Source organism: Helicoverpa armigera, chromosome 14 (assembly GCF_030705265.1).
Source record: "Helicoverpa armigera isolate CAAS_96S chromosome 14, ASM3070526v1, whole genome shotgun sequence".
Classification (NCBI taxonomy): Eukaryota; Metazoa; Arthropoda; class Insecta; order Lepidoptera; family Noctuidae; genus Helicoverpa; species Helicoverpa armigera.
The window spans coordinates 6870096-6880150 of NC_087133.1; the positions used below are offsets into that span (position 1 = coordinate 6870096).

The window sequence follows — 10055 nt, forward strand, 5'->3', positions numbered from 1 at the left end:
TATGCAACTATCATGCCTTTCACACACACATTCTAAGGAATTTCAATCATTTCGAAGAAATGTGGGAGGATAACGAGGTACTTTCTAGTAATTGTGATTGTTTCCTGGATGAACAATGTTGTGGGACACATTATTTTGCATGGCAAATTACATAATAATCGTGGGATTATTTTCTCATCGGATTGTTTTCTGACAACTGTACATATTCTGGTCTGTTTTCATTACGTTTCCTATTGTTGAAGTGAGCATAAATTGTGTCTTTTGTTTGCGGATGTGAGTCATCGAGGCGACTGCTAAGATGACTAACTTAATTGATTTGTGGCATGTTACGGTTGTTAACTATTAACATGGGTGATTTCACCACACCAAGATCTCTTATCGTTAATTAAGAGCCATTGGAAACCGTTCGAGCCTAAGTGGAATTCGTTACAGACGACGAAATGAGTTATGATCACGATTGATTTCCAATGTTACATATTCTTTTGGGCATAATATATAAATATTTTATGGGTTTCTATGAAAGTGTTATACGTGCACGTTAATTTGAACTTCTGAAATTATATCTTGATTACCAAATGTTTATATTTTCATCCTCTCATTCTATTCAGTCTGATATACTTCAGTATATCTAAGCTTAAATCACCGATATTGTTCAGAATTTCACGCAAACGCGCACGCCAATTTGTAAATTTTCTACTAACAAACCAGATTTTTCCATTTGAATTGAGAACTGTGCTAATACAACGGGTTGACATGAGGGTAGCGAGTACCCAACGCTAGGCTGACCTTCGTTCGATTGATACAACGCAGACGATCCCACAGCGGACGAGGAGTGGCGGCGCGTGGCTGCGGCCGCGGCCGAGACGCAGCGGCTGCTAGCCCCGGGCGGCGGGGTGGGCGGAGTGGGCGGCGTGGCGCTGCGCTCGCAGGCTCCGCTGGGGGCCCCGCTGATACTGTCGCCGCGCATGTCGCAAGGCGCCCAGGCCGGGCTCCTCAACGGCTCGGGGGCCCAGGCCGCGGCCGGCCTGCTGTCTCCGGGCGAGCCCGCCCACCAGCTCATCTACGCGTCGCCCTACGACTACGCTAACTACGCAGCTCTGACGGCCGCCGCCAACCCGCTGCTCACCACCGAGTACGCCGCCGCCGACCATACGGGTGGGTTGTTCGCCCGTTGATTTATTATGGACGATGTTTGATAACTGCAGCCTTAGAATTTTCTAAATTTGCCTTTGAAGTACTATTGAATTAGTACAAACTTTGTCTTAAAAGAGCAGCTACAATGATTGCCCTCAATTGCTCATTTGCTCAAAAGCCAGTCAGTTTCTGCTTCTACGCGTTATAATAAGAAAGGGCAGTTTAATAAACGAGCACTTTAACAGTTAATTAATTTTAATCAAAATTCACAGTATTTTTAAAAGCCTGTTGCTGGACACTGGCTTAAATAATTTGTTATAAAATAGTCCAATGTATCAAACATCGTTTATCATCTACTAACGCTACATACACACGGTACCGGGTTTTCAATCTTCAAACGTCTTTGAACAAAATGTAAGAAAACAACAATATAAACATTTGATCAAATTACAACTTGATATGTCGACGAAATAGGAACAAATATCGAACAAAATAACCGCATGTCAATTACAAACACACACAAAGGCCGAAGCCTCAAAGATATCTGAATGCTATTGGAAAAGCGACTTTAAAATCAACGCTATAACAGTCATTATAGTCATAAGTTTACGAAGTAATAAGGTAGTGAGTATTACGCCCTTATGGGGTTTTTCACTTCATTTTACGAATAGATTTTAGGTCCCCTCGTTCACAAGAAGTGCAGTATAAGGCTACGGCCATAGGCTATAACTTACATTCGTATGTCGCATGCCTTATTTTTTTAAAAGCTTTCAGCAAAGCTGGTCTCCAGCAACATCATGGAATGGTAGCAGAATAATCTCCACAAATTGCTTCCTTTAACGGTCAATTCATGTGCCTTTAGCAGTTTACTAAACGGGGCCTTTATATACGACATACTGAATGCCAAATATATTACAAACTGGCAAGATTATAGCCTTTTCTCGTCACATAATATTTTATGTATTTTATATTGACACCATAATTCCTAAGGGGTTTGGGATGGTACTGATTTTAACAACTAAAGATAACGGACAGAATTGTAACGCCATTGTTTCTTGTCCATAGCACGTGATTTGACCGATTACATCTGGAGCCATTTTTGGAGGGATTATCCTGCTGCGCGATATTAGACTTAATAACTCCAAACAGAGTAAACGAGACACAGAAACTCGATAACGGTTGTAGATGCTAGATGCTGCTAGTTCACTAAATACAGCTACTTATTTAAAACTTAACAAAGAACAATCAGGCTCGTGATTACACAGCACTAATATACTAATGTACACTATTCTAACGTATGGTGTCGAGCTTATGTTGAACTGTGTGTGATATAAATATTTTAATGGGGTTTGCAGCGTCGAGATATCTGCTAGCTGGCTTTTGACATTGGCCGCATCAGCCCACAATAAGATACGGCAGACTGCAAGCGCCGTATCGCACTACGCATCATTATTGCCGTCCTTGATATCATAATCCTCCTTCTAAACGCCTCAGGACGTCCTCTTTACAGTCATAATAAAACGCCATGATCAATTTATAGTGTTAAGATTTTATTGTTTTAAGTAACGTTAGCTTACGAACTCATTATTTTGTACCTACGATGTTAACGTCTTTAATATTTACGAATATGTTTTCTTCTACAGCTGTTTTGTACAGTTCAATACAAATTATAATTTTTGTTTTACTTGACAGTCAAAGATATATTATTTATTATATAACAGAATAATTTACTATTTATTCAAATTAATATAATTACCAGAATATTTATTGAAAATATATTTTCTTTTATAGCAGTTGTTTCGTGTTAGGGCTGATGGCAGTTCAATAATTGTTTTAAATTAGATATTATTTTAGTTAATTCTAAACTGCCGAGAAAACTCTATATAAGTTACCGATGTTTAATATACAAAGACGTAGAGTTTTTTATATATACCTATTTATATACCTGTCTTGTTACTTGATACACTTCACTCGAATGATGATAGATATAATAGAACCCATCATTAGTTCTTGTGATAACCCTTGCTTGTAACACAACTAATTTATTAACATTATGTTAATGTAGATTCAAACTTCATTGAGTTTTGGACTAAGATATATCTTACTTTAAAGTATTATCATTTATTCTAAAATTCCACCATTTGCATGTGGTTTTTTTTCATCCTTTTTTCTATATTTCCAGTAAAATACTTGTGAATAACAAAAGAAATTTCGTATTAACAATAGTTAATCTGAATGAACGCAATGAGTTGCATAGATAATTCAGCAATTACAAGCAAAAGGGACCAAATACAAATTGATTTACGAAAACAACACATTTACATATTATTTAACTATATTTTAACAAAACTGACAAAATTAATAACGCGATACACACTCATATTACGAACAAAACGTGGAACATTCTAGGCGGTTTAAATGTTTATATACGTTTATCGTGTAGCAATAACATTTGCAGCTGCATTCTACACACTGTTATTGCTACAAATATTATATCGTAACTTATTAATTTATTAGCCATATTATTATATTTATAAACATACCATAGGCTAAGTATTATTATTATCTTTAAAAGATTTCTAGTTAGGTTAGAAAAGAGTGAGCTTTATGAAAATATTATACACCCGTATATTATTGTTTAGGTTTATTATATCGCAGTTAACACTGTAGTCAATTTTAATTAAATCATGAAATTATCGAAGCCAGCCATTACCTGTACCTTGACCGGGCATACGTAGACCCGTTCGTTTAAATATTTTATTTTGTTATATTTTCCAAAGCAATAAAATAGATAATAGAGTAATCTATAGGCCTAAGCATAATAATAGAAGTTAGTGTTACTGCCAAATGAAGATTTAATCATAAAATTATATCTTAGTATTACCGAACGACAGAGACGAGTATTTGGCAGTGATATCTAGGTACTTGCGATCGTTAAGTCTAGAAAACGAAATCATTTTTCTATTTCTATTTTATAAATGAGATTAAATTCTTTGCAGCATTTAGATGTAAAGCTACGCCCGTTTCTATATAGTCTTGCAGCTTTAAATGTATTTGTATTCCAAATTGATTTTCCAGTGAATTTCTATATTATATATCCGCATTGCCGTAAGCAAAGGTCTGGGTTCACCGACTCGGTGTTGGAAGCTTTTGATGTTGAGCTAAGACGCAGATGTTAAATGTGTATATGCCGCTAGGTGTGGTGAGGAGGGCGCAACGGCTCGCGCAGGTCAGGGAGCACCCTTACCAGCGCACTGCCTTACCGGCGCCTTAACTCCCGCCAAAACGCTCTCACGCCGCCATTTTGTTCACAAGGTGAGAAGCGCGTGCACACGCATGCAGCTAGGTGAATACGTTTGCTTGTGTCTTATTGGTGTCGCATTCATTGGAACTTGCATTTTTATACCGAACCTCTTTCGAATGCATCTCAATATTCTTGCAAGTTTCAATTGTTATTTTTTGTATGTTTTTCAATTTTACATTTCTGAGCAAGCATATTCGTCTCGAGTATGCGTGGGTACCTTTGCTTTACTGTCTCTCTGTGTCACTATTTATATTTATTATATTGTGTACTTATTAGTTACGTTCTCGAATAGTTTGTATGAGGATAAGACGCTTTATCGCTCTTCATACCGGATCTGAGGTGACACTGCATAATTTGAAAACTGTGATTTTTATATTTCTTTTTATAGATATTTTAGATCTGTTACATGTTGTGATGCGAGGCATTATTAGAGACGCTCTATCATTATATTCAAAGTTGAACATCAGCGTTACCAAATTAATTGTCTGTACCTAGTTGTTTTCAATGCTATAGTAACGCGATTGAAATCACAACATGTCTTCGGACAGTCGTCATATTTTCAGGTATACATAAATTATATATTGAGGGAAGAAGGATTGATGTTACATTATTCTTTAATTGCAAAGTTTGACGTAGACGTACGTAGACGGTAGTGTTCAATATTACCAAATATAATCCACGGAGGTGCTACAAGCCGGTTGTGAGATCCTTCTTTCCTGAGTCTCGCCCAGTATTAGTCAAAGGAAAGAGCATTCTCAGAATTTGTGCCATCAATCCAGTATTAAACGTAATGCCCCTCCTTTGACTTGATATGTTTTTCATAATCATCACAACTTTCTATTAGTCAATATAAGATTTTTATATGAAATTTTTTAAGCTAGTTGTTTTTATTTTTGCCTTAGGTATTATATCTACTTTCTTATTTGAAAGTGGTTTATTATTAAGATAATTTGCACTTGTGTCCTTGTGGATTTAAATCCGACATCCATTATGTCGGTTACGTATTTTCACGCTTCTTTATATGAAATGATTTTAAGTCGAAATGCTATTCGTAATTTTATAAAATGGATGATAATATGCGATAATGTTTTGTAAAGTATTGTTTCCGTTGTTGATTGTAAATAAATGCATTTTCTGAGAATATACACGCAATAAATTGTCTGAAATTTAAATTAATTGTTTTCTTTCTTTAGTCTCGTTAGGTCCGCGGTGCTAAAGTAAATGTTCTATGTGTTACAAGAGTATATATGTCGATAAAGTTGATGACGTGCAGTCATTTGGTCAATTGTAGCCTCACACAACTAACATGCAACTCCACAAGGCCAAGTTCCCGTTTGTTTACATAATAATAATTATTAAGTGCACTATCATAACTGCTATTGTCACAACTTGCAGATTATCTGTAACTATGTATTTATATTATATGAGTCACTAACATGCAAATATGTAATGACATTGATTCGTTTATCACAAACTTATTAACAACTTTATGAGAATGCCGCCATATACAGTATTGAGATGTTGCAGCAATGTGTTGAATAACTTACATACTTGCATCTGGGTGCTATGGTTATACATAAGTGATAAATTTATTATGCTTGTTTGTCTGAGCAATGTTCGTCACATCGCGGCCACCGCCGCTCGTGTTTCAAGCATTGCTCGTTTGGGAACTATTGGGCATTTAATCCTATATTTGTAGATTTATCATTTACATACTAAATTGACTTAACATTTTTCAACCATTAACTGCGTAAACTAATGAAGTACCCGTATAGTATTAACTGGGCCACAAACAGAACAAGTGTCGCGGCGCGAATGCCTGATAGACTCCCCCTCATTTTTTATTCAAATTTCTATTTTTATGAGAAATTCCGTACACTAGTCATATCAATCCGAGACCACGGTTTATCGCTTCTGTTGAATAGCTGCATGTTGCCGGTACCCGACTCTATCTTTCGCATATTGAGACTCCATTGCATAGGCACAAGTCTTGCATTTTGGCATTCCCCGCTAACCCGCGTGAGGTCACGGCTCGGCTCCGGCAGCGCAACGCAAGCGGTAAAGCGTGCACACTCGCGATTGGGGGTACTCGTGTAGTCGGACCATGACATTTTGATCGATACTAACATTCTGTTTTTCTCTCTTCTCGTTAACCCGGCTAGGTGAGTGCTAACGGCGCCGAGGAACTAACAGGAGTCGCGGCCGGCCGCTCCACGCCGGCCCCCTATGTCGCCGCGTAACATACTCATCGGAACATCGACCACCATGTAGCTATTAGCTGTTGGGCCTTTCACGTTTAACATTATACTATGTATTATAATAGTCTAACTATTAACATTTATATGCCTGTTATGTTTATAACATGATGAACTTTATTAACATTTTTATATACTTTTTTTTTATGAAATGGCACACGCCATCGACTATATTTACTATATTGTATCTTATTGTACTTCTGTTGTCGCTTGAACGTGTTGTTGTTGAAGCACGAGTGTTGTTAGGCTACCCGGACAAATCACGGCGTTAAACGTGGCACCTTTATACCTAATCTATAGATATTTATTTAAAACTTTTTGTTTAACGTTATTTGCTTAGAATTTATTTGAAGACGCACTTTTAGCGCCGTCACGATAATAAGATGGTTTGAATAAAATATTGACTTCTAACTAAAGCTTAATTCATGGAGTAGCTAGATTTTAATTTGATACTGAAAAACGTTTGCTAACACAAATTGCTTTTTGATCTCTTCCCAAAAACAAAATAAGAAAATCCTTCATTAGTTGCTTTAAACTGTTCTATGAATTGAGCTTTGTAACGCAGTCATGATTTTTCAACTAAGTTACTGTCTGACCTGTTAGACGAAAAGTCTATCAATCAGAAAAGATTGTACTGTAAAAAGTACAGCTCACGAAATTGATACGTATCAACGTTGATCGTTCTACGCTACATGGATAGTCTGTGGCGCACAAGAACAGGATGGCGTCATGCAAGAGGTCAAGTAAGTACCTACGATGCTAAAATATATTAAATTGCTTTTCATTAAATAATTGGACTGACATTGGATTATAGTCTAATATAGGTTGTTTCTTCATATACTCATCGACCCGACAAACCTTCGGCAATTATTCTACATTACTTTAAAACCAAAGACTAAATATTTTATAGTAATATTTGACTATATTTTTCTGATCAAACTTGAAATCATCGATGTCTTCCTTTGTTAAATGCGATTTATATTGGTCAATGAGTGTATGGATTCTCATTCGAAATAAATTATATTTATAGCATTGTATTTTACTCTTAGTGCTTAATATTTATAGATAACTTTGGATATTTGTACATCCCATGTGCCTTAATTAAATGTACAATGTTCTTACCTTTTTGGTTCTATAGAAATTGTTATAATGCTAATTAATAGCTAAGTTAGAAGAGATTAAATTATTGTTAACTTTTCTAAATGTTAATTTTTATACATTTATCGTCGTCAGTTTGAAATATTAATTATCTAAGTATATAAATAATAATACCCAAATGTTTTAGTGTCTAGTAGACGTACGTTAGTTGTGGCAACATTATTAACTTTATAAGTGCCTTCGTTACAATCTCTTCGGGAATCTCTAGATTTCGTTCTTATCTTATACAAATATCAGAGATCTGCACTAAGTTTATTCAGTGAAAAATATTTACCCAATAATAATCTCAAAGATTACACAAACGTTCAAGTTTAATGTAACAAGGGCAATTATTCGTCATTACATGTATATTGTTATGTATAGAGCTTACATAATGTAATTAAAAGCAATATTATAACATAATGAATCACGATTAGTGCAATAGAGATGTTATAATACTAAATAATATTTTATTAGTAAAGTAAACTCGACTAAAATAAGTTGGGAGAATATTTTTACAAGATTATATAGAGATCTGATATTGAGATTAATGCGGTAGGTAAAAAGTATATTATCACGATTGTTATCTGTGAAGATACATATTTTCTTTAAAATTAAAATTGTTTTTAAGTAATTAGAGTAGAAGAGCTAATTAGTAGGTAATTTTTTATCGTTTTGCATTAATTAGGTGCTTTTGTCAAAATTTTGGAATCGATTGAAAAGAAAAATTCGTTTAAAATTATTTACAATAATTCTTTTTTACACTTCTATGTTAGAAAAGTTGTGTTGAATATCTACATTTTTGTTGAATATCCTCTAAAAAATAAATCAGTTAAAAAATCTTATCATCGAAGTTGTTAACACTCCGTCCATGATTATTTCATAAATAAGTACTTAATTTTGTTGGTCTCCCACTCATGCATAGTTAAGTACGTATCATTTGAGACATCTCCTCATTTATGTAACGTGTTAACACTTAAAAATATCATAATAAATGTTAGTACCCGTGAAATATTTAAAAAGAATAGAAAACTTCATTACCATGTCAACATATTGGCTTGGTTTCATCTTACATAACGTCATCCCATATAATTGTACTTCTTATTTCGTTTTTATTTAGTTACAATAAGCTCTAAATTTTCTTGTTCATAGATATAATGCTGGACAATATCTAACAATGTTCAAAATACTTTATTGGTATCCTCTGAGTTCACAGATATAAAACATAGGACATCAGAAGATTTATTTGCAAGCAGTTCTTCAAAATCAGACGAAGACTGCGTTTCACTCACCCTTCATACATGCATCTACATAGTTCGTACAAATCATACTAATACAAATAAGCATTTAAAGATTTAATCATAAAATGCGAATGCCATAACAACTCGAGGAATCCGTTTCATATAATAATGTGAAAATATGTGATGAAATAGATGTGTTTAACGTACAAATAATTTTATAGTCTGCAAATAACTAGTAATATACTGTGTTTCATAAGCAATAACTTTAGTAATTTTGTTTCTTGAAACATGCTTAGTGCCATCAGCAGACGGGCTTATTACATGTCATTGTTTTTTTAATATTAATTTGTACTTATCGTTAAGGCGAATATTAATAGAGTGCCTTAAAAGAACTTGTACATATTTATTATTATCTTTCATTAAAGTATTAATATAGCGGAGAATAACAAAATCTAAAATTGTTTTCCAAAAACAATATATTATAGAGAATAAATAAATTTAGTTAAGTGAGATTGTGCATATTATGTATGTTTTGATGTGTGTTTAAGATTGATTTGGTATTAGTAAATATTTAAAAAACGTAACTATGTGTTTATTTATTACCGCCTACTACCTACCTACCACTCTTCTGTAATTACACTTGGCTTACATGATAATAACTGAAAAAAGCCACTTCCACCTTAATAAGGCACACCATCATGGATACTATTCATACCTACATCCAGCGTAAATATTAGGAATGAATGTTTAATTTCCAGCACAAAACACAACACTAAAACACGGAAACAAAATTATTCTAGAGGCATTATTGGTCTCCAGTGGTCCCCATAAAATTTTTCAGAATGTTTATTTAATTAGATCGCTGCGCCATCTAGCCAAAATGTCGAATGACGTCACTGTCCACGAATATAAGAATTGAACCACGAACCTCATTGTGTGTCCGAATGCTTGACGTACCGCAAAAACTGCCACCATTACTTTGTA

At 34.6% G+C, this 10055-nt stretch overlaps 1 protein-coding gene across 8 annotated transcripts in view; it reads left to right on the top strand.

Annotated features, from left to right (window-relative positions):
• Positions 1 to 9655, top strand: part of How (held out wings) — a 63837-nt gene extending 54182 nt beyond the window's left edge. For 2 of the 8 annotated variants that reach the window (XM_064037877.1, XM_064037879.1), the window contains exons 6-7: positions 811 to 1155; positions 4332 to 5610. In XM_064037877.1, coding sequence (XP_063893947.1) covers positions 811 to 1155; positions 4332 to 4408 — 422 coding nt within the window. In that variant the 3' untranslated portion in view covers positions 4409 to 5610. Of the gene's footprint in view, positions 1 to 810; positions 1156 to 2199; positions 5611 to 6600 lie in introns of those variants that run through there. The other 6 variants (XM_064037878.1, XM_064037880.1, XR_007510524.2 and 3 more) reach the window with 5 other exon arrangements.
• The last annotated feature ends 400 nt before the right edge of the window (positions 9656 to 10055 follow it).